This window comes from Canis lupus, chromosome 28 (genome assembly GCF_011100685.1).
Source record: "Canis lupus familiaris isolate Mischka breed German Shepherd chromosome 28, alternate assembly UU_Cfam_GSD_1.0, whole genome shotgun sequence".
Lineage (NCBI taxonomy): Eukaryota > Metazoa > Chordata > Mammalia > Carnivora > Canidae > Canis > Canis lupus.
Window position 1 is genome coordinate 787707 of NC_049249.1, and position 25474 is coordinate 813180.

Here is a 25474-nt window from a genome sequence, read left to right on the forward strand (position 1 = left end):
CATCTCTGTCACCTCCTCAAGCCCTTTCTTCCATTCCAGAACATGTGTAGTATTACAATTTCACAGTTGTAATTCCACATCAACTACAACATGATGAGTAAAAGTGGGTCCAGTGTCACTGAAGTTCAGGAGGTTGGGATTGGGACCCTAGCTCCCAAGACCACTTTGTGATGGCTCCGCCTTTCAGAAACTATCTCAGGCTACTAAACATCAAATGCAATTTCTTGGTGTCCTTCCCCATCTTTCCTATCCTCTCTGAATACCAGCAGCCACTTTTAGCATAACTTCTCTCCTCTTTCTCTGTGCCCTTACTGACCATTTCTGTTTTCTCAGTTTCCTGGATGCTGCATTCTCCAGAAAATTTCTCCTGTCTCTCTGGAGGAGACCTTGGTCGGGGGAGGGTCGGGAGGGTCTTGTGCCCAACTCATCTTTCTGCAGCCAGGGCCTGCGGGCACCGTCTTACAGAGCAGGTGCTTAAGAGCTTTTAGGAATTTCCAAATGCATTTGTGCACTGCACATGAGCATTCACATAGCACCCATTTTATTTTATTTATTTATTTTTAAAGATTTTATTTATTTATTCATGAGAGACACACACACACAGAGGCAGAGACACAGGCAGAGGGAGAAGCAGGCTCCACGCAGGGAAACTGATGTGGGACTCGATCCCGGGACTCCAGGATCACTTCGGCTCTGGGCCGAAGGCAGGCGTTAAACCGCTGAACCACCCAGGGATCCCCTAGCAACCATTCTAGATTCATTCTCCAGCCAGATTCATCATTATCAGAGGTTATCCCACAAGGTCACGTATGGTAGGTTATCCCTTAAGCTGCATTTGTTGGAACCTTAATCATCATTTATAAATCATATTCTAAGTGGTGGCCGGGATGCAGTCCTGGGCACTTTGGCCAATTTTTTCCATGTGACTTTTATGTGTACTGCAGAGAACAAGTGCAGCGCTGCTTTCACAGTTCTATTCACGAATGGGTAGAATGTGAGCTGCAGTAATAGGCCATGGCTGCGTTCCTCAGGGTTTTCCTTATTTCATTCTGCAAAAATATATGGAGATCCTTCTATGTGGTGCCAGACCGATGGTTCTAGCAGCAAGCATAGTACTCTCTATCTCTCAAAGTGACAGGAAGATGGGGAAGCCAAACGGGGGGAAAAAATCACATAATTAAAGAGCAGTGTCCCAATTTTTAAAGTGCTCTGGAGGGGAAGTGAAAGGTGCTGCAAAAATAGGACAAGGGACCTGATTTCTAGTCGAGCATAAAGGAAGGCAGTCCAGAAGAAGTGGCATTGAACCAGAGCTGCAAGTTGTGGTGGAGGTGTGAAGGGGGAGGGGAGGAGAAGCAGAAATGGTGTCTAAGCCAAGGGTCAATATCCACCTGTGGGACAGGCCAGCAAGCAGATGGGGTTTGGAGCCCAGCTCTGTGGCTGTCCAGCTTGGACTCTGACACTGTGCTCAGAAGGGGCTAATGGATTCAGATGGAAGGAGCTCTTCATATTTACCGGATTAGGAGATCCAGTTAGACCACCAAGTGCCAAAGGGAGGGCCGCACAAAATCACAGGACAGAGAGAAGAGGGGGGCTAGTCTGCCCAGAACTCTGTGAGCCAGGATTTACCCCAAGTGGTGGGATGGTATCAGAAGTTTCTCTGGCTGCCACAGGGAGACTGGTTGGGAGGAGGCATGGGGCCCAGAGAGGAGGTTATAGGATAAGGCTCATGATCTTATGAGAAGTAGAGCTTGAGTGCCAACCAGGGATCTGAGAACACATGTCTTTTTTTTTTTTTTTTTTTTTAAGATTTTATTTACTTATTTGAGAGAGAGAAAGAGAGATAGAGAGTGCACGAGTGAGGGGAGGGACAGAGGGAGAGGGAGAAGCAGACTCCCTGTTAAGCACAGAGCCCAGTGCTGGTTTGATCCTAGGACCTCGAGATCATGACCTGAGCTGAAGACAGATACATAACCAACTGAGCCACCCAGGCGCCCCAGAACACATCTCTTTTTAAATAGCATTGGGTCCTTTTAATTCAATACTTTAACTTTTGATGGCATTTTTTCTGTGCTTCTCTGTAAAAGGACAAATCTCTAAGTCAAACCCTTCTTTGTTATTCTGAATTGGGAAGGGTAACAACTGCTTACAGAAGAGTAGGAGTGCAGACTTTAACCCAAGTCCTGTCACCCTTTTCTAGGTGGCACTGCTGATTATGCTGTTCTGGGGGCAGAGGGTGACCCATACAACCCATCCTTTGTACTGAGACATATACCTCAGAGCTCTGGAAAAGTAGGAAAGAAATCTGCTACAGGAAGGAGGCTTCCTAACTAGGCATCTTTTTTTGTTTGTTTTCTTTCTTTCTTTCTTTCTTTCTTTCTTTCTTTCTTTCTTTCTTTCTTTCTTTCTTTCTTTTTTTCTTCTTTTTTTTTTTTTTCCAGATGTTGCTGAACATTTGCAATGAGTCTCAGGGTCTGGAGAGACTTCTATCAGGAAATGAACTCCAATCTCTAGTGATTGCCACTACCTGTCTTCGGGAACACAGCTGCTGCTCTTGGAAGGAGCCCACCTTCTGTGTGTTGAGGGCAATCTCCAAAGCCCAGAACCTTGGCATCATCCAGTATCTGCAGGGTATGACCCCAGGAGACCAGAACTGGGATGTGGGCCCACTTTCTAGAATGAGACCCTGGAACCAAAAAAAAAGATGAAAAAATAGCGTCTTCGTGGATGCCCATCTATGCCCAGTAGATGACGCTTTTCTTGGGTTCCTTCACAACAGTGCGTTTATTATTTATTTTGGTGCTCCACTGGAGGAGGAATGGAAAGGGGAACTCATTTACTGCACACATGCTACCACACAGACCCCCGCGCTGGGCCTGTTTGTATATTATCTCATCTATCTCTTTGAGATGGATATTAATGCCATTTTGTAATGGGGAAAACGGTCTGAGGGCAGAGGAACTTGCCAGCTCTCCAGCTCACAAACAGGAGAATCACATTCTAAACCTGGAGATAATGGATCCAGTGCTTTTGGCTCTGCTCTAGGCCGCCTACGTAGGGGTTAAGGCCATAGATTGTGGAACCAGACAGCCGGGCTATGAACTCCAACCCTGTCCTCCTGTTGTCATAGCTGAGTGACCTTGGGTGCTTAAGTGCCTGTGTGCCTCAGTTCTTTTACATGTAAATTTGGGATAGTGAACCCTTGCCCTGGGACCTGTCTTCTTTCTGGGGCCTCCTATAACAGGGGGTGTCAACTGGTGGTAGCTGAGAGAGTTCAACAAGCCCATTGCCCTATTGTAATTGAGCCCAGGACCAAATGTCAGCTCTAGTTTAGGGACTCAAGGCTCCTGGTGAGGCCGGGGCCCAGGGGTAATGGCTCAAAGCTGAGCTGGGCCTGAGATATTCAGCAGCCCAGGTAACCCCTAGAGGCTGGAGTCAGAGACCCCTGAGAAAAAGCTGAGTGCATTGGTGGCAAGGGTCTCTCACTGTGTCCTTATTGTTAGCTTCCAAGATAATAACCAGAAATGAAAATTCATACCTTGGTGGGGAGACTGCCACCTGGAGCACTTGAGCCCAGGACTCCCTTAGGTTTGAAATGGGTAGTTTCTGATGGGCGTATAGGCTGAAGAGAAGGTTTGGAAGAAATGGCTGGCCTGGTGGTTACTCACCACGCCTGCAGCTCTTGGGACTGACCTGCCCGGCATGCAGACTTTGGAGGGCATCTGAAGCCTTGCAGCTGAGGAATAAAGCATGTGCTACTTTGTCGCACTTTTCCTGATCCACTGGCATGGCTTTTCTGGCACTTAGGAGAAACTTCTCCCTAAAAACAGTGATCCATCAAAATGCAAATCCAGTGACACCTCTCTTCTGACTCAGATCTTCCCTTGGCTACTCACAGCTCTGGGTAACCAAGTTTCATGGCCAAAGCCCACATATGAGCTGGCCCTGCCTTCCCCTCCTCCCTTGTGGCCCACACTTCTGGGTGCCAAATCCCTGGGTACTTTAGTGGTAGAAACACACCATCTTCTAGTCTCTCACCTTCCTATATGCTCACATGTCCTTCCCTGAACTTTTTATCAGGCTTATCTCTGTGCATGTCCAGTGTTGCTCTTTTGAGAAGGTTTTTCTTGGTGCTCACCTCGGGCATCGTGTAGCTCACTACGTGATGGACCTGCTCCTCGTGCCCCTGTGCATGCTGGGAATTAGGAGCACCTGGCTAAGACACTTCCTTCCTCCTCCTGTTTCACCTACTCTCCATCTGAGCCTGAGGAATGTGGCTCTTTGGAGGGCACTTCCTGTGGAGAAGTCTTCTTGATTCAAGACCCAGCAGAGAAGTATTTCAAATGAATTCTTATTTTACATCTTGATATACACAGTTTAAAGGAGGGCGGGAGGGGATGACCGTGACAGAAAAGCTACAGTGTCCAAACTCAACAGGGTTTTTTTCCTCCTGCAGTCATGGATTGTATCAAGCTCTCCATTCAGAACCTCTCCAAGCTTGCAGAGAGCCTCCCCACTCCCGAGGTGAGCGAGGCAGTGAACCTCATCTTGGGCTTTGTGAAGGACTCCTACCCTGTCTCCTCGGCTCTGTTCCTAGAGTTTGAAAATGGGGAGGGCTACCCTCTGATCCTCAAAGTGTTACTTAGGTAAGTGGTTGCCCTTGGTGGAGGAGAAACTGCCAAAGTATCATCTGGGGTCCTCAGTATCATCTAGGGGGCTCTGGAGAAAGATATTGAGGCTTCTTTGGATGTCTTCTGAAACACAAATTTCCATAAAGGATGGCCAGAGAGACTTTTATTGCAAAAATAATTCAAGGTGCATCAGAGTTTGGGAGCCACTTCCTTTAGGAATTACCAAGTTCATCTGGTGGTGTATACTGCATGCATGCTCACTGGCTTGCCAGCCACCTATCAGAACCCACATCTCTGTGTTGGAGGGGTCTCTGGGACTGTCGTAATGAGCTCTGTCTATACAGTTAGGGGCTGGAAGTGCTGAGGAGTCAATAACCCCCAGAAGCAGATCTCAAACATAGACTGGCAGGAGTTGACTGATAAATACCCAGCAAAGTTGCCCTTTGAGTGGGATACCTCTACCCTGCCTTCCAGAGTCCCCAGAAACATTGCACTCCAGTTGCCCACAAGGTGCCTACCTGATAATAATAATCAGGTTCTTTCCCCTAGCAGTACTTTCTGGTTTAACTCCCGAATAAACTACCTTCTCTCTCTCAAATCCTTGACTATGAGTAACCCAAATGAAGATACCATTGACCTGGGTCAGGACTAATCTCCACTGTGACTTGCCAAATCATTTTCAGGTCGGGTCCAGGACTAGATAAGAGAAGAGATGGAAGTCAAAGACATTTCTTGATTGTTCTAACTTCTGTATTGCTCTTGGGAAGCTGCTTAAGGGCAGGGTCACATGCACTCCCTTGCTCTCTGCTCTGTGATTATAAAAAGCCATTCTTATCCATGGGTATGGCTTTCTACTGTGCTTCACAGATGTCAATGCAGAGTCAGGTTTCCAGTCTAAAGGGGTCATTTGGATGAGGGGGCTGAAGCCCCAAAAGGATGTGATTAGATGACAATATCTTGAGGGTCTTCCTCCAAGGGGACACTAAGAATGAACGTTCCTGTGGGGTGACTAAGTTTTTCACTGTTGTGGATCATGGCCAACTGGCTACTGCTCCCACAGAGGTCTGCATCATAGCAGTTCCTAAACATTTCTTTGTTAAATGGGTGGTTTGTTTTCTCCAGACATCCTGTGGAAGCCAGGATGGGAAAATGAGCCTGTTTCAGGGAGTGCCCAGGAAGGACTCATCTCAGCACAGTGTTTTTTTGTTTTTTTGTTTTTGTTTTTGTTTTTTCTGCCTTACCTGAAGTCATGCTGCAAGCACTTTTGCTCTTGACAAGGCAGAACTAGGATGATACTTGAGAGAGAGAGAGAGAGAGACCATCCTCCATAATAAGAGAAAGGTAGTCCACCTACACATAAGCAGCTAACAATGAAAATAATACTCAACCTTGACATAAGCATAAGGAAGTCTCATAAAGCTTGATTACCTCCCTAGATGTTTTGTTTGCCCATTTGAAATATTAAACCTCTCATTTTGGGGCTGCCTCTGCTCTGTTGGTGTATATGTCTTTTGGGAGTGGGTTCAGACATAGAAAGCAGCCTTCCCATGAGCAAAATGCTATAGGTGTTCACAGGTGTCTCCCTATTCTGATTGCATGTCCTTATACCTAAGGCTGACATTTGCAGAGTGACCTTTATCCAGGACATTCCCTTTGTCTTTTGGTGCTGAATTGGTGGAGACCTTTGAGGGCCTGGCTTTGCCTCTGCATCCCTGGGAGGAGCGGCATAGGCAAACATGGCTGCCCCATCCAAGAAGTCCATGGGGCTGACCTGGTCTGTCCCCACAGGTATGATGGGCTGACGCAGAGTGAAGTGGACCCCCACCTGGAGGAGCTCCTCGAGCTGCTGATGTGGCTGACGACCTGTGGCAGGTCAGAGCTGAAGGTGTTTGACAGTGTCATGTACCCTCAGCTGGAAGGCTTCAAGTTCCACCACGAGGCTTCTGGTGGGTCATCTTACGTCTCTACGGGCCGGCACGGCTGGCACTGTGCTCTGACAAATGCTGCACAGGTCTTTCCCTGACTCTTTGTGAAGAAACAAACACTTGGAAACTGTCAGTGATTCTGTCATATCTTTGTGGAGATTACCTATCGCTTTAAACTCTCTCCTTTTAAGGCCTTTTTAGATGCCTTGGTGGGACTTAGAGGCAGAGGTGTTTGCTTAATGAGGGTAAGGGCCCTCTCAGGTAATGGAGGGAGACTCTGACCTCCACCCCTACTTCTGTTGTGATTTACTCTGCAATATGTCCTCATATATTATATGAGGACTAATGGCCCCCAAACACCCCCTGCCCCCAGGCTCAGCCTCGGGGCCTCCTCAGTTCTTTGAGATTGGTTGGTTATTGGATTGATGAACTCTGTGCAGCAGTCATTCTTCCCCCTGGGAGGTACCAGTGTGACCAGGCAGGTATCTGCTCCCTAAAATTTCTCTGTGGAGACTGTCACACTTACACCAAACCATAATCTCATCCAAAACTGGCTGATACATGCATCAGGGACAATGGTGACACCAGGCAGGTGGGGTTGGCTCTGTCTGGGTTATAGTCAGGAAACCCTGCCCAGAAGGCCCCATTCAAGGGGGGTCTTCAAGGCTCAGAGTGAGTGGCCCAGGTAGAAAGGAAGAGGATAAAGTTCAAAGGCAGAAAGGACAGTCTGGGGAAAGAAGTGCTGACCGCAAACATCCAGGTGAGTCTGGGGAAATGGGCACAGAGACGGGAGTGGGCCAGAGTGTGGAGGCTTCAAGGTTGCCAGGTCAGTTTAGAAAGGGTCTTGGCACAGAACTCCAGCAGGTGCACAGGGACATGACTGGATCGGAGGAGAATTTCAGGAACATCTCTGGGAGCTGAGGCAGAGAGGGCTGGAGACAGGGAGTTCTCTGATGGAGTGTCTCCCGGGCAAGAGACAATGAGGCTTCACCTTTGAGGTGGAGAGAAAGGACGGGATGGCTTCGGAAGGTACCCCTGTTTAATTGCTTGGGTAAAAATGAAACTGACTTTGCTTAGTCATCTTTCCCATCATTTGATTTTGATTGATTGAAACCAACTCTCCAACCCAACACTGCCCAAAGGAAATATAATGCGAGACATATCACATAATTTTAAATGGTTTAGTAGCCATATTTTACAAAAATGAGAAGAAACAGGTTATTTTTCATAATATGTTTTATTTAACTGAATATATCCAAAATATTACCATTTCAACATGTGGTCAATAAAAATCATTGTTAATGGCATTTTCGGGCCTTTTTTTCTTTTCACTATGTCTTAGAAATCCCACATCCATTCTTACGCTCAGGGAACTTCCCAGTTCCCAGGGTGGCCACATTTCCAGTGCTCAGTGAGCCACCGCATCTTGGACAATGCACTCACACTCTGGGCAGCTGGCTTTTCTGGACTTCTGATAGACATTTACCCATGGGAGCTAGAAATAGACACTATGAGTGATATTTCCTAATGGTGATGCAAGCATGGGTTTCCAGGCATAGGCTGGAGAAATGACCTGCAGGATTATTCCTTCTTCCATCTTCAGGAGTGACTGTTAAGAATCTCCAGGCCTTCCAAGTCCTACAGAACGTTTTCCACAAAGCCAGCAGCCCTGCCCTCTGCACCAAAGTCCTGTCAGCCATCAGGACCATGTGGTCCTGGAACGCCCGCAACTTCTTCCTGCTGGAGTGGACGCTGCAGCCCATCTCACAGTTCGTGGAGATTGTGCCCCGGAAGCCAGCCCCAGTGCAGAAGTACTTCTTCCAGCTGCTGGAGGCTCTGGTATTCGAGCTGCATTATGTGCCCCACGAGATCCTGCGGAAGGTGCAGTGCCTGATCAAGGAGAGCCCTGAATCACCCTGCACCCTTGTGGCCCTGCAGAGTGTCCTCAGGATAGCCAGCAGGGACCTGCTCTTCACCGACATCTTTCGGGACTCGGGTCTCCTGGGCCTGCTGCTGGCCCAACTGCGGAAGCGGGCCAAGATCCTGAGGAAGTCAGGTGCCTCCCAGGAGCGTCGGGTGGGGTAGGGGGAGCAGACTGAGGTGGGGGGGGCTCTGCGTGCCACTGTGCTACCCATTAAGGTAACAGAAAGAGCGAGCATGCTCTTGTCACCTGGCACCATGAGGGTTGGAGAAGGTATCTCAGGGAGTGTGGCTTCACAGAGCCAGCAGCCAGCCTCTCTAGTTCTTGTAACTGGACTGACCTTCCCCATGAAGAGGCCAGAGGGATGGGTATGACTTTGAAGGGACTCATGTGGCTACTCAGGCCTGATGAATTCTTAGCTTACAGATATCTCCTGCACTAGGTAGTGTCTGAGTGTGGAGATGGAGATGTCAGGGGAGCCAGGGAGCTCAGAGTCCTGGGGCTCTGGCAGGGCAGAGGGCGAGGGACAAGCGCACATGTGTCTATGTGTGTTTGGGGTTTGGTGGGTAGTGTCAGCTGGTATAGGGCCTCCTGGTGCTCTCAGGCCCCAGGGTCTTCCTCTTGGAGCAGCGACCCCTGCCATCCACTCTGCCCTCCAAATCTTGTCCCACTTTTGTGTGCCCTGCTGGGCTCTGCGCCTGTGGCTCTTTGGCAATGTCCCCTCACTCCCACCTGGGTCCTGAGCTCTCTACCTCAGCGGCCTCTGTTCCCCACCGCAGGGCTTCAGGCTCTCTTCTGTCCAGGGCTCTTTCACTGCCTCACCACACCCTAAACGCATATCCTGCTGGGGCCAGGCTGTGTGGTTTGTCCACAACCCCCACCTCCACCAACCTGCAAATAGGAGCCAGGAACTGTGAAATCTTTCCCAGTTCTTCCTGGCTTTCCTTCCATCTGTCCACACCTGCCTGTCTGGGATTTCAGCCTGGAGAAGACACAGTAGGGCCATGAATTTAGCCACTTATATCTCCCCACCTTTTTGGCCTTTACTTCTGCTGCTGCACTGGCTGGAAGGGGCTAAGGGCTCCCTAGCCATTGGCTGCTTTTGGAATTGAACTTCAGACTCAAGCCAAAGTCAGCAGTCTGTCTGTTCCCTGGGCCTATTTCAGGGGAAGAAGCTGTGGGGAGAGACTGTGGGCCTGGGGGCCAGGCAGCCCTGGATGGGTATCCTGGTTATGTTAGTTATGAGCTGAATGATCCTGAGCAAGTTACTTAACCTCTCTGAGCTGGTTTCCTCCTCTGTTAAATGGGTGCAAGAATGTCTACCACATAAGGATGTGGTCAGCACTAAGTGAGGAAGTACTGAGAGGGTCTCTCTGCTGTGCCTGGAGCATCATAGGTGCTCAAGAAACATTAGCTGTCTCCTCCCCTGTAGCTTCTGTGGTAGCGCGTGGGGAACTGAGACAGACAGACACTTTCGGGAGGCCAGGAAGGACTCACATCTCCTGGGAGTGTTTGCAAACAGAGTCAAGACTGAGGACTCTTTACATATCTGGGCCTGTGAGCTGGGCCTTGGAGAGTAGTTTATCATGTGCTCTTTTCTGATGCCCTTTTCACAGTCTTTTTGTTTAAAGTTTCTGTGTTACCTTTCTGTGTATTGCTTCTCAGCATCCTGATATTGAATTTGCTTTTAAATCCAATCCCCAAACCTATGACCATTCCCAGAAGAACTTGAACTTTCTTGTGAGCTGACGCATCCTGTCCTACTTTGTGATATTGTTATAGTGTGATAATACTATTTGTGTTTCTGTTGTTACAGTGTCTAGTGTCTAGAGTTTCTATTGTTTCTTATTCTTCTTAGATACTTTGTCTCCTGGTTAATAAAGTCTTCATTCATTCATTCATTCCCCAAATGGGTATTGAGCTTCCCTCGTGTCAGGCACTTTTCTGGCACTTGAGATTCAATAGTGAACACATAGGCCTGGCTTGCCCTCATGAATCTAATGGAAACACCCATCCACTCCAGAATCTGTCAGGCCTCTCCACACCTCAGGTGTGAGCTGGCAGTCCTCCCTCCCAGGAATGAATGGCAAAATATAAAACTGTTCAAAGGAAAGTCAAAGACATGGGTTTTGGACATTATTTAGAGTAGTGGTTCTCAAAGAGTGGTCCTCACACCAGGTCCATAAGCATCATCTGAGAACTTTAAAAAATTGCAATTATAGAGTCCCACTTAAGATCTCCTAAGCTAGAAACTCTGAGGGGGAATTCCAGCTGGATTTTAGCAAGACCTCCAGGGGGTTTTGATGTGCTTAAGTTGGAGATCCATGACTATGAGGAGTTGTTGGGTAACTTCTCATGAACTGCGATGAACGTTCCCTTATAATAGAAGCATTATGTTTTCATTCCCTTAAGAGTATAAAAAGCTAATGGAATCAGAGATTTGGGGTCATATCATATGTACTTAAGATTTTATTTGTTGCTTCTTAAACACAGCAGGAAACAAAGAGTCCATGCTTGGTGTTCAGGATACAGAGAGAGAACTGACATGTGTGATGCTGAGAACTGTGGTCATGCTTCTGAGAGGCTCAGTACGGAATGCAGGTAAGGATGGTACCAAACTCATCTTGTCACTGCTTGGCAAAACATTAGCTATCTTCGGTGATTTTTGTCACTGTTCTGAGGTTATACCCAAGGAATAACCTACACTAAAGCTGTGGCTAATATCAATTTGCTGGTTGATGTCCATTGATCATCATTAGATTTGTAGACATCTTGGTTGACAGCTTTTACTTTTAAGGTTACTAAGTGAGGTTTGGATAGAGGTATCCTAAGGAGATATTCTAAATTTATAAGACCACAGAGTACTCCCGCCACCCTAAGTAAAAATCTATTAACATCCTCAGCACTGATGAAAGTGCTTTTAAAAAAATCTGAATTGTAAAGTATAGGTAAAAAAACTAACCATTTTTAAAAAAAGGATTTTATTTATTTGACATACAGAGAGAGAGCGCACAAGCAGGGGGAGCAACAGGCAGAGGGAGAGGGAGAAGCAGGCTTTCTGCTGAGCAGGGAGCCTGATGCAGGGCTTGATCCAGGACCCTGGGATCATGACCTGAGCCAAAGGCAGACGCTTAACTGACTGAGCCATCCAGACACCCCCAAAATGAATTATTTTTCAAAGGCTTCCATTTCAGCCCATGATGAACTTGGGAGCTCCATCCATCCAAAACATCTTTAGCTTCCAAAGATCATGTGATTTCCATGCTTTAAAAAAAATAGGTGCATTAACTATGCATGTGTATATATTTTGTTATGAAGCAGATATATCAACAAAATGATATCAGTGGGTTTGGTGATTTGGAGTGTCTTTATCTGAGCCCCTCATAGATCAATGAAACCTAGTGTGAATGATTATTTCAGATGCAGAGAGTCTCTGATGTTAAACTATAAAAGATTCCCTGGAGGTACTGGTTAAAATGCATATTCCTAGGCTCACTCTCAGAGATTTACTCTCAGAGTAGCAGGTCAAAGTAGACCTCAGGAATCTACTTTTTTCTTTTTTTCTTTTTTTTTTTTAAGTGGACTCCACACCCAGCATTGAGCTCAGTGCAGGGCTTGAACTCAAGTTTATGAGATCAAGAGTTGGATGCTTAACTGGGCCACCCAAGTACCCCAGGAATGTGCTTTACAACAGGCTTCCAAGGTGTAGGGGTGCCTGACCCATAATTGTAGAAGTCCTGTCTCAATTAACCAGCTCACATCCACATTATGCCACTCGAAAGATTCAGCTACTTCCTAGTTCTTATTCTACACATGATCACACCAAATATCAATCCTGAAGAAGACATTCTTAGGATTACTTTTAAACAAAAGCATACCAGTGGTCAAAGTTCTTTAATCCCCCCACTCGAGGAAACTAGCTCAGAATTAAATGTTCGTAACTTCAATTCTGGTTCGTTTTCAGTAAAAATTTTGACAGAGAAGAGAGATAACTGCTATTGACCCTGGATTAGAGTATTAAGTAGCAATAAAAGACAGAGGTATTGTCTAGTTAAAGTTTGTAGTAACTAGGTTTCTAAAAAAAAATTCACTGGAAAAGTTTTTGAAAAAAACTTTCAAAACCAGAATTTTCATTGAATTAAAAAAAAAAGGTTTTTTTCCTTGCTTTTTTTTTTTTTTTTAATTGCTTCAGCTTCTCTTTTCCCCTTCTCATTTTAGCAGTGGGTATGGATTTTGGGGGAAAAAAGAGTTTCTAATGGGCAGAGGACACATATAAAGGGAGCAAAACAAACCTGGATGTTGTAAGAGAAAGTTTTCTTGTCAATAAAGCTAAGGTGCTGAAGCCCCATTGCTCTAGCCCCACACTGTCTGTCTGGTCCACAGTTGTCCTGAAAGACCATGGCATGGTGCCCTTCATCAAGATCTTCCTGGATGATGGGTGGTACCGGGAAGCCTCACTCAGCATCTTAGAGCAACTCTCACTCATCAATGCGGAGGAGTACATGAGCATCATTGTGGGCGCTCTGTGCTCGTCCACTCAAGGGGAGCTGCAGTTGAAACTGGACCTTCTACAGGTGATATCAGGTCTTCCTTTATGATGGGCTTTCCCATGGACAGGTAATAGATGATCGACATTTGCACAAGTGTTCACTCAGCCACTGCATTGTCCAGAGGGTAGTGCTAGCTGCTGTCACATAGAAATCCCACACCCTTAGTAGCCTGATACATTGGGAGTTTCTTTCCTATGTATTGTCCAATCAGTGATATAGGGAGGGGGTTGCTCTTCAGGGACAGCTGTTACCTGGGCATCTCATCCAGCTAGCAGACAAAGAAAGGAGCATGGAGAATTGCACTAGGTGGTTTGCAGGCCTGGAACTAGCACACGTTAGCTTCTGTCCAGCTTTCTTCGGGCACAACTCATTTGGATACAAAGAGTGCTGGCAAATGTAATTTGGCTGGGCAGCTACTTCACAGCAACACTATAAAGTGTGGACATGGAGTATGAATCAGCAGTGGCAAAGCAGCTGCCTTGTTTACTTGACCAACATTTAGTGAGTGTGTACCCACTAGCATCCTGATGCCGAGTGCCTGGGACACATAGCCATCTGGGAGCTCATAGACTAGAGCTCATAAGAAGTGAGCAATAATCGCAATACAGTGTGGTAATGCCCTGGAAGGTCCTGAGTGCAGGCTGCCTTGGGAGCAGAAGAGTAGGAGAGACCAGTCCTGCTGTGCTTGTTGAGGAAGGCTCTCAGAGGAGGGTGTTTGAGCTAGGAAGAGGATGTAAGGGGCAGGCAGAGACATGGCCACAGAGGACATAGTGGGAGGAGTAAAATCAGGGTGTTACCTTCGGGAAACAAAGATGAGTATAGGTTTTTGTTTTTGTAATATTGTTAATGTAATAATGTTAATGTAATATTGTTAACTGTGTCAAATAATCTTAACATGGTTAAAATGATAACAAATGTCATCACCACCGTCCCTTCTGCCTTACAATTTTGTTGTTCTTGCTTTTCCATTCCTTTTGTCTTTGTGGCCTTACACATTTTTAAAAATTTCCTTTTTTGGGGTCATATTCTGTTTAAGAGAAGAGCATATGTAAATACAAGTATCTCCCAGGGAGCTGACTTGGGGACCTCTCATCTATATGTGCAACACAACCCCACGCAAAGCACACGCTCATGTTTCAGTCATGGTCGTTGGTGAATTTTAAAAAATAGAGTTTGTCTGACTTCCAAAATTAAACCATCAGGCTTACTCAGCCATAACTATTTCTATACAACATCATTTTAACATTTAGAGAATTGTTCTTAGTTTCTTTTACCTACTTATTCTCTGCAAAGCCAGTCACTGTCATGTGATTCTCAGACACTTATGTTCCCATCATCACATGGCCTGAGCTTACATGCTTGGCATGGTTGAGTCATCATGAGAAGCCTATCCAAAAGTGACATGATGACCATAATTACTATGCATTTCACAGATGACAAGACTCAAAACAGTGATTCAGTTATAGAGCCAAAGAAATCAGTTTTACACGAAATAAAACTAGACTTATATGAAACAAAAAGTTAACTGTCTTTTGAAAGATACTAGAGTCTCTTGATTATGTGAGGTAAAGGGACTGAGGGACCATATGGGAGAGAGTAAGGGAGAGAGATATTAAGAATTAAAGGCAATTTACAGCCCAGAAAGACTTTAGCTTCATGTGGTCCTGTCTCAATGTTCCAGCATGGATATGTCCAGAAAGTATCTAATATATCAATTGTGAGTTGAACTTGAATTTAAGAATAATGACTTAAATCTAGGGATCTTCCTCTTTAGCCTGCTTTTTATTACATTTTTTCTCACATGTCTATCTTCAGCCTGATTCACATGAGCCTCATTCTGATAAGCAATAGAGAAGGCATAACCAAAGTAGTCAGGACTTTGGTTTCCTAGTGGATGAGTAATTGGAGTCCCCAGATATTTCTGATATTTTCATATCGAAAGTCAAACAGATCCACAGAGAGGAAAGTTTTGGCTTTACTTTGCTTGGAGAGAACAAGTGTTTCTGTGTCTGCTATAGAGTACTCTGCTTTGCTCATGAAAAGTTCATCTTATTTCCTCTGAAGCCCAGAGGCACCTTATTGGAGTGTCTGCCCTGGGTAATAAGACTGAATTTCTAGAATTAGCAATGTAAAGTCTTCATGGTGTTTTACAGATTCAATATCATTTCAGAACCACACTATCAAGGGATTAACACTGTGTAAACTTATTTAACAAAGTCATACCTTATGTTCAATGTACCATCTTCTCCCTGGCTGCCAAGTCACTGTTGAGTGGTTAGGGGGTGGCTCCTGGAGCTGCTAGGGCTCTCCTGGGACCAGGTCTATTGACACATTGTTCTTCCAGTGGGTGATGGGGAGACATGGGGTTGTTCTTGACCTGTCCACCACTGAGTCATGGGAGTGACTCTCCAGTGTTTGCTGGAGTCTGATATCTATATCTGCATTTGTTCTAAGTATCTTGGGAATCTGTAGGAACTTTAGAAACAAAGTTGTTAAATTAGCTCTTTCTGGCTGGATCTCCATTATTAGAAGTTGACTGTGGACTCTGCCCAAAGCACTGTGCCTGCAAAGTCAGATATAGGATGAGGGGGAAATGATGGAATGGGGTGACCTCAAAGGTATCCCCCGCCCACCAAAGGTTTGCCATCTCTGACATGTATTTATATCCAGGTGTGACCCTTACTCCCCTTCCCTGAGGCAGTTAGCCAAATGCTTTGGAGGAGAGAATTCCTCCAGAAACACCCAACTTCAGGCAGTTGTTTCTAAAATCCAGTGCTGCTTCCATATCAATGCGCAAGCACATGTGACTTCACCACCTAATCCTGGCAAATGATAATTGAGTTAAAGAATAATGTAAGCAAATGAATTTCCTCTCCACTGCCAGTGGGACTGTGATTGGGTTATGCACAAATTCAGATTGATTTGCTAATATACATTTAGCTGTTCACTCTGTGCTTAATCGCATTACCTCACGAGTCTTCCAGCATGACACATGGAAAATTATGAGGAATAACACATAATAGAATGTGAAATAAATCCTGTTAGCCCTAACATAGTTAGCGCTTTGCAGCAGACATCCATTTTATAGATTCAAGCTGGAGGAATACTAACTCAGAGACTATGACATGGTAACTGAGTTAAGGAGGAGAAAATGTGCTTAAAGTTGACCTTTCTTGAAATGTGTCAACCCTAGCCTGATTACTTTGACTTCAGCTGATTAAATTTACTCCCTTCCACAGACTTACAAGCCTTGGTGATGCATTATCATGCAAAGTTGAATGACAGTAATGGAGACCCTCCTCCTCGCCCCCCAGTTCCTGACAAACCATTTCCCGAAGTCGCACAGTATTTATTTTCCTTTATGATAGAAATGTTTCTCGTTAGTTGCTATGAAATTAAGCCTTTGTAATTGGATTTTGGACTCTTTACTTTATGACTCTGCAAATATGAAATTAACCCCATCCCAAGAAATAATAGAGCAGTCTAAGTTCTAATGAGATTACCCCCATTTTAGATAATGATTCTGAATTTAATAAATCAAACAAAGCAACAATTAAGGATAGCCATTTCTTTCTCCTCCCCCCCTCCCAATAGGAGGAAAAAGGAGCCACCTAGGAATTACAGGGGACAGACCCTCTGTGTGACACAGATCTTAAGAAAGACTTTCATTGGTTTGCTCTCTTTTAAAAATATCTGCTTTCAACACTCTTTGAATGACAGTCTTTTGAACCATTTCTGGTGTCAAATTGGATAATTAGAAGGTAGCTTCTTGAATATGAGGGGGGTTTGGTGGTCACCTAGTGTTCAGACAAGTGCCTGTAATTTGATTTGTTTTTTGATCATTCTCCCTTTTTCATATTTGTTTTGTCATATGTCCTTGTGATAAACAGCAGAGCTTCATTCAATCCATTTACCTCAAACAACCACCTAGTGGTTTTAGGAGCTACTTAAAGTACTTATGTAAATTTAAAGGGCTTAACACTAGAGCTTAAGATTTCCTGATGTCTTGGTGATTGATTTATTTTTCATGGCACAAGTCACAAGGTCAGATGCAAACAATGCAATGCATGCTGTACCATATATCAGCGTTCGTCCTTTCACATGGATTATCAGTTGGTGGAAAGAGCCCAGCACCACCACACATACTTCAAGGTTAGAATATGTTTCTAACTTGGAAGAAAATATTCTGTTGGGAGTTGAGTTGCTCACACAAGGCAGGCACAGTTGTAGCAGATCTACGTGTGGCTTGTCTTAGCCCTGGAATCCCATGGGTGGGGTATAGGGGGAGGCTGCTGCAATGATGCTGTCTACACAGAGAAAGGCCCTGCTTGTCTAGAAGGCTTAGTGTTGCTATACCATGAGACTCACACTCACTGAGCATCACTCTTCTGGAGAACCTGCTTTAACAGTCTACAGCTTCTTTTAAGGACCTGCCTATAAAGTCAACTCGACCTTGCCCAGTTTTTGAGCCAAATTCAGAAGTAGTTGGGCCATATCTTTTCCCTTCCTCCTTCCCTCCCTCCCTCCCTCCCTCCCTCCCTTCCTTCCTTCCTTCCTTCCTTCCTTCCTTCCTTCCTTCCTTCCCCCTCCCTCCAAAACATTTGTCAAATACCTAGTGTATGCCACATGCTGTACTCAATGAATGACTCGTTGTAAGTGCTCAATAAATGTTTGAGTTTAGAAGGAAATAAAAGTTTGTCTAGTAATATCACAGTGATCTGGAGAAGGTAAATTCTACTATGTATGCTATGAATAGCTTCAACTCCACACACAGTCTATTCTATATGCTATAGTTATGTTTCCTTCCATTAAATGTTTCCCTTCCCTACTTTAATTCCTTATACCAGCTATTAAGTAGATTCATTTTATTATCTTTCTTCATTTAACAGAGGTACTCATGTTTGCACAGAGAGGGAGATAATGACAAGCTACTTTATCTAGATTTCATTGTGAGTCTTCTTTACAATATAAGAGATGGTTCATCTCACTCATTCAGCAAATATTTATTAAGTGTGTGCTACATTCCATGGCAGTGAGTTGCCTGATTTCACAGAGCTTCCGTCCAGTGGAAGGCTGAGGCATCTCTCAAGTAACTTTATGACAGTGTGAAGAGAGTATGGTTCAACAAATGAGAGGGGTCTGTGTGAGCACTCAGCCTGGGGTGAGTATAAGCCAGTGGTCAAAGAAAGCTTTTTGGAGGGAGAGGCATGGAAGTTAAGATCCAAAGGAGGCAACCAACCCCATAACTTAGCATAGGCTTTGATAGCAGTCATTTGAAAGGAGGCACCGAGGGGCAACCTGAAATTAAAAGGAAGAGGACAACATGGACATCCCAGTGTTTCAGAATTACCCTCAGGTAGCTCACTGTTCCCACAACTTGAATAGGAAAGAGCATGTGCAATCCTTTGACAGGGGTGTGCCTGGAGCTTGGTGTTAACAAGCTGCCTCCTGGGTTTTCCTCATTTTTATCCTGTTGGTGTTTCAGTCTCTGCTCAGGATCCTGGAGACCCCCAAAGGCCGCGCTGCTTTCAGAGTGTCCAGTGGTTTCAATGGACTCCTGTCTCTGCTCTCTGACCTGGAGGGGTCTCTTCAGGAGCCCCCGCTGCAGACGTGGGGGATGGTGGCCCCCAGCCAAACCCTGGATCTGGTCCTGCACACCCTCTGTGCCTTGTCTGCGGCCTTGTACCTAGACCCTGTCAACAGTGACTTCTTCAAGAAGAATGGGCTTTTTGAGAAGCTGGCTGAGGACCTCTGTTTGCTGGGCTGTTTTGGAGCCCAGGAGGAAGAAGAAGCCCCTCTACCCTCCAGGGTGGACACAAAGGCCAGGCCATTTGCTGATTTGCTGAGTATGGCCTTTACTTCTGCCAGCCCACTCCCACGCAAGATACAGAGCTGCCTCCAGATCCTCAGCTTCCTGGACAGCATGGTCGATGGCACCCTCCACCTGCGCAGAGACCTGAAGGGGTCCCCAAGGGCTGGGAAGGACCCAGTTGTGAATGCCCAGAAGGAAGATGCTGGCAGTGACCCTCAAGGCAACGTTAAGCGGTGGCCAGACCTGGAGGAGAGGTAGAGCTTTGGGGCCTGTTTTGTAATCGGGTCATCAGTGTATTCCTGTCTCCTGTTTTCTCCCAAATAGTGCATGTGTAGTGGGTAGGAAGCCTAGATCTATAGACTAGATGTCCCATGACTTTCTTTCCTCTTAAATTGAGTTAACTTCGACTCCAATCTTCCCTGCCTTGGGAGCTGGCTGAGAACCAGTCTGAGTCAATATGTGGTTGGAGGATGCTGTTGAGTTACATAAGAACCAGGGGGGTTCCCAGATCTTGGAAACCAAGGGCACAACTGTGCCGATAAGCTTACTTTCTCCTTTGGCATCTTTGCTACGGCTCCTGGGAGACTTGCTGCCTGTGCCCAGCCTCCTTGGTGTGCTGGCAGCCTTTCTTTGCCTTTGGGAGTCTTTTCTTACCCACTGCCCCCACCCTTATTCCTGCACTGCCAGGCGGTGGGATGAGGTCCTTTGACTCACAGTGTCCTTCACCATCCCTGGTTCTTCCTCTTTCTTCTTGCTGCTTCCACTTTTTGTAGCAAAGACAATCATCTCCTCTTACCCATCTCCTCCAAAAGCCCAGACTTTTGTAAACAATGCTTTACAATAGTGAAAGGGAATATAAGGGAAGGGAGAAGAAATGTGTGGGAAATATCAGAAAGGGAGACAGAACGTAAAGACTGCTAACTCTGGGAAACGAACTAGGGGTGGTAGAAGGGGAGGAGGGCGGGGGGTGGGAGTGAATGGGTGACGGGCACTGGGTGTTATTCTGTATGTTAGTAAATTGAACACCAATAAAAAATAAATTAAAAAAAAAAAAAAAAAAAAAAACAATGCTTTACCTTCATTCCTGTGAGGCAGACTTTCACTAAAGCAAGAGAGCACAAAGAATACTCCTCCTCCTTTGGAGTGGCAGGGGAAGAAAATAAAAGAACAGAACAGGAATAGTGGGTGATCTTTTTTATTTCCCTAAGGTAGCAGTGAAAAAATACAAGTTAATATTACAATAACCTATCCTGCCTACCATCTCTCCACACCATCTGATATTTTCCACCACAGGACACCCTTCTGAAAGACATTGAACATTTTTATCCAAAGACATTGGATTGGCCAGACTTCAGTGTTGGGGTTGGTGGTGGAGGGGGACAGATGCCAAATCTCCAACTACTAGATAATCGTATCATTGTTCTTGTTTCTCCAGCTAATTCACTAAATTAATTGGTTTTCTAATCTTGCATTTGTGCAGATTAGAAACTTGCTCACAACGTATTTATTGCTGGCTTTGATTTGCTAGTTTTTTAAAAGGACTTTTGCTCGTGAGAAAGTTTGGCCTTTCACTCTCCTTGACTTTTTTTTTTTTTTTTTGAATGTTGCAAAACAAGAATTTGTTCTTGTTCCAAAAGCTATACTTTTCCAAATATATCATGTGGCTCTTGGCTATTTTTACTATCAAGTTTATAGTAGCCGTATAATGCGAGTTGGGCAGTGTTGTCTCTTCTATTCTTTGCTATTTTTTATTTTCTAGTAGTCCCACTTCTTATTTTGATTTTTCTCTTGTCTTCTTACACCAGTTTATGTAAATAAAGGTTACTATTTATATTCCTTAGCTTTCTGATAGAATGTGCCAGTAAAAAAAAACAAAAAAAAAAACAAAAAAAAAACCTCATAAGATCAATGTTTTCTTGTAAGAAGATTTATTTTTGGGAGAATAAATTTGTATTTCTTCTTGAATCACTCTTAGTAATTTTCCTAGTTCATTTTCCCACTCCAAGTTTCAATTTACTGGCATACAGCTGTTCACAATATCCTTTTAACATTTTGCTCCTATATGATCGTTGTGTCTTTTCTCTCCCCTTGCTCCTTAGCACCCCACCATTCTTGACGGAGTTTTGCTTATCAATATGTCCCATGAGCCAACTTTCAGCTTGCCCTATCTCTCATACAGACATTTCTATTTCTGTTTCCATTCATTTCTTCTTATTATATCCTCTACTTTGGGTTTGTTCTGGTCTTCTTTCAATTTAATTGATTAGGAGACTCGTTTTCACTTTTCTTTTTAAATGCAAATTTCCCTGTCACTTTACTTTAGCTATATCACACAAGTTTCATAGAAAATACAAAATAGCACATTCAATATTATTTTTTTTTGTTTTTTTCATTCAATATTATTTAGTCCTAAATATTTTCATTTCCTTTGTGATTATAGTTTGATTCTTGAATCTTATTTGAATTGTGAATTTCCAAAATTACAGAGTATTTTTGGTGATTTTTTTGTTGCTTTGAGTTCTAATTTTATCACCATGAGAGAAGGTGGGCTGTATGATGGTCATCCTTTGAAATTAGTTAAGCTTGATTCTGTGGCCTCCAATGTGATAAATCTTCATAAGTGTTCTGTGTGTGCTTGAAAAGAATGCATTTCTTCTGATTGTTATACTCAATGTTCTATTTATATCTTTTAGGTTAAGTTTGTCTATTGTCTTCTTTAAATTTTCAGATTATTTAATCTGCTCTTGACACATCAGTTACTAAGATATGTTAGATATTTTTCATTATAAAGATAGATTTGTCAATTTCTGTTCATTTTTCCTTACCTCTATCTGAGGCTATTAGAATCACACATACTTACAATTTTTATATTATCTCATGAAATCAAAATTTGTCATCTTATGTGGTGATCTTCTTTATCTTCAATAATATGTTTTGCCATAAAAATAATTTTATCTAATCAGAAAAAGCTACACCACTTTCTTTGGTTAGTACATGCCTGGAATTTTTTAAAAAATTCTTTTGTTTCCAGCTTTTAATGTCCTAATGTTTTAATTTTTTTTTTTTTTTTTGTAAACAGTAAAGAGATAGTTTGTTTTGCTTTATTTTGTCATTTAACCCAGTGTGGTATTTGTTGGTTACTGAAGCATGTACTTTGTTTACATTTTTATAATTTTTAATATGTTTGGGATGGTTTCTACTTTACTGTTTTGTATTTTCTACTTGTCCTACTTTTTCTTTTGATTTTTTCCTTGTCTTCTTTTGAATTATTAGAATTTTAATTTTTTAATTTAATTTTTCCTATCGACTAATTTGGATCTTATACTCTCTATTAGTCTTTCAGTGGTTACCCTAAAGTAGTTTAAAGTCATCTTCATAATGTTTACCTGTTTACTGTTTACTATCACTGTTTATCCTCTTTTCAATAGATATATATATGTATACAATATAACTCCTAAATGTATACTTATATTTCTAATGTATATATTACTGTTGTCCAATATTAATTTTGGGCATTCAGCAATCTGATCTAAATCTAATTTTAGTTAATCTTTCCCCTAAGGTATTTATTCACGTATTTTTTCATTGAGGTATAACATTGTATTGCTTTCAGGTATAAAACTTAGTGATTCAATATTTGTATATATTGTAAAATGGTGACCGCTAAAAGCCTAGTTAATAAAACCCATCACCATACTAGTTCCAATTTCTTTTCTTGTAGTAAGAGCTTTTAAGATTTATTCTCTTTGCAACTTTCAGATATGCAGTATAGTATTATTAACTATAGTCACCATGTTGTATCTTATGTTTTCATGGCTTATTTATTTTAAAATTGGAAATTTATACTTCTTTGACTCCCTTCACTTTTTTGGCCAACTACCCTATCCCCTGCTTCTGGCAACCACCAATCTATTCTCTGTATCTATGAGTTCTTTTTTTAGATTCCACATGTAAGTCAGATCATATGGTATTTGTCTTTCTCTGAATTATTTCACTTAGCATAATGCCCTTCAGGTCCATCCATGTTGTCACAAATGGCAAGATTTCCTTCTTTTTATGGCTGAATAATATTCCATTGTGTGTATATACCACATCTTTATCCATCCATTCATTGACGGTCACTTAGGTTTTCTTTTGTATCTTGGCTATTGTAAATAATGCTGCAATAAACATAGGGGTACATGTATCTTTTCAAGTTGGTGTTTTCATTTTCCTCAGATAAATACCCAGAAGTAGAATTACTGGATCATATGGTAGCTCTATTTTTAATTTTTTGGGGGAACCTGCATATTGTTTTCCATAATGGCTGCACCAATTTACATTTCCACCAATAGTGTTCCTCAACAACATTTGTTATTTCTTGTCTTTTTAATGATAGCCATTCTACCAGGTGTTGAGGTGGTATCTCATTGTGGTTTTGGTTTGCATTTTCTTAATGATTAGTGCTATAAAGCACCTGTTCATCACCTACTTTGGAAAGATGTCTCTTCAGATGTTCTGCCCATTTTTGATTGTATTTTTTTGGTTTTGAGTTGTATGAGCTCTTTATTTATTTTGAGTATTATCATAAATGCAATTTACAAATATTTTCTCCCATTCCATAGGTTGCCTTTTCATTTCACTGATGGTTTCCTTTGCTGTAGAAGCTTTTTAATTTGATGTAGTTCTACTGGTTCATTTTTGCTTTTGTTGCTTTTGCTTTTTGCATCAAATCTGTAAAATCATTGCCCAGACCTATGTCAAGGAATTCACCTCCTGTGTTTTCTTCTGGGAGCTTTGTGATTTCAGGTTTTATTTTCACATCAAGTCTTTAATGCATTTTTGGTTAATTTTTGTGTACAGTGTAAGACAGCGGTCCAGTTTCATCTTTTTGCAGGTGATTGTCTAGGTTTTTCTCAGCACCACTAAATAAAAAGACTGTCCTTTCCTTACTGTGTAGTCTTAATTCTTTGTTGTAAATTAATTGATCATATATATGTGGGTTGATCTGATCTCTCTATTCTGTTCCATTGTATCTTTTGCCAATGCCATACTATTTTGATTACTTTCTGCAATATCATCGAAAATCAGGGAGCATGATGCCTCCTACTTTGTTCTTCCTTCTCAAGGTTGTGACATTTCTCACTGCAGTGATTCCACAGTTGCACTTTGCAAGCCAGGCCATGACCAGATTTCAGGCACCTCTCTTCTTGCTTTGTCTTGGGGAGAATTCCTTTTCTGAGGCTCCCTGATCACTCTATTCTGGGGAAAGGTGTCCTTGAGGAGGCCTGTACCCTGGCCACCTGGATAGCATGCAGAACACCTTGGAATCTCAGCATTGATCTTATTTTACCAGCTTGTGGAGGGCAGGGAATATACTTGTCAGTAGCAAAAGATATCAGAAAGTGGTATTGAGTGATGAGAAACAATTGTCATTTTTTTTGGAATGTCTCTGGGAGCTAAGCACTAAATACTTATATTCATTTAATGCTTTCCCAGTCCTAGAACTTTACTACTAAAGAAACCAAGGCTAAGAAAAGATAAGTAACATGGTCAAAGTCACACATTTAGTAAGTAAGCAATAGAACCAGATTCTGATTCCAGGTCTTTTTCCAAAACCTGTGTGTGTGTATGTGTATGTGTGTGTGTGCATGTTGTTCCTGCTTCTCCTGGAAACTCTCACAATAATGGTGATGATTTTCCAAATGTTCTGACACAATAGCTTACAGTTTAAAATTGTTCTTTAACCTATAGACAGCATTAGCCTGAATTCTTTACAGATGAATCCTGTGTCAGATGTCATCTTGGTTTCATGATGAGTAATTTTTAAATGTGTAAGAATCAGATTTCGTAAATAGAGCAATTTTTTCCTCATTAAAAGAAAACATCACCCCTGGCCTTTCCTAATGGTTAGAGAAGTGAAATCCTAGCCTCTCATGGGAGAATCTGAGGGGTAAAGGCAGGATGGTGGCCTGGGCATGGGGGACACAGTGTTCATCCTTGCTCACCAAGAACACCTGGCCTCTTCTTGGACAAGTGACTTGGCTCAGTCCTATTTGTGCAAAGTAGGCTTTGCTCTCCAGGGAGGAGGAGCAGAGGCTGTGGGCCTTGGACTCAGGCTGAATGCTCTATGTCTTAGTGACCATGTTCCTTGGGCTTTATCTCTCTGAGCTTCGATTTCCTGATTTGAAGGCAGTGGTAATGAAAGTATCCACTTTGAGGGCTGTTGTGAGGTGAGGGCTGAGATGATAATGGTGCTAGTCGACATGATCACAGCTGCTGTCCACCAAGTACTAGGATGCCAGTTGGTATGCTCAGCTCTCCACAAGCATGAGTTGGTTTAATTCATGTAACAACTATGTTATTACTTAAAAGTAACATTGTAAAAAAAATAAAAAATAAAAAAATAAAAGTAAAAAAATAAAAGTAACATTGTTCACAGAAGCTATATATATATATATTTGGTCTATTGGCTTCTTTCACTTAGCATAACGTTTTCAAAGTTCATTCCCAATGTATCATATATATGAGTACTTAATTTCTTTGTTATGTGTGAGCAATCATCTCATTGTATGTATACTCCATGATTTGTTTATACATTCATCTGCTGATGGACATTTGGCTTGTTTCCACCTTTCGGCTATTGTAAATAGTGCTTC

At 43.1% G+C, this 25474-nt stretch overlaps 1 protein-coding gene across 10 annotated transcripts in view; it reads left to right on the forward strand.

The window, feature by feature from the left end:
- Positions 1-25474, forward strand: part of WDFY4 (WDFY family member 4) — a 286497-nt gene that overhangs the window by 32007 nt on the left and 229016 nt on the right. For 7 of the 10 annotated variants that reach the window (XR_005380348.1, XR_005380346.1, XR_005380347.1 and 4 more), the window contains exons 6-12: positions 2439-2628; positions 4454-4643; positions 6417-6574; positions 8157-8609; positions 10968-11075; positions 12858-13048; positions 18510-19090. Coding sequence is in view for 7 of the 10 variants with exons in the window: in XM_038578030.1 (XP_038433958.1) it covers positions 2439-2628; positions 4454-4643; positions 6417-6574; positions 8157-8609; positions 10968-11075; positions 12858-13048; positions 18510-19090 (1871 nt within the window). In the remaining 3 variants the exon portion in view is untranslated. Of the gene's footprint in view, positions 1-2438; positions 2629-4453; positions 4644-6416; positions 6575-8156; positions 8610-10967; positions 11076-12857; positions 13049-16313; positions 17177-18509; positions 19091-25474 lie in introns of those variants that run through there. The other 3 variants (XM_038578027.1, XM_038578029.1, XM_038578031.1) reach the window with 3 other exon arrangements.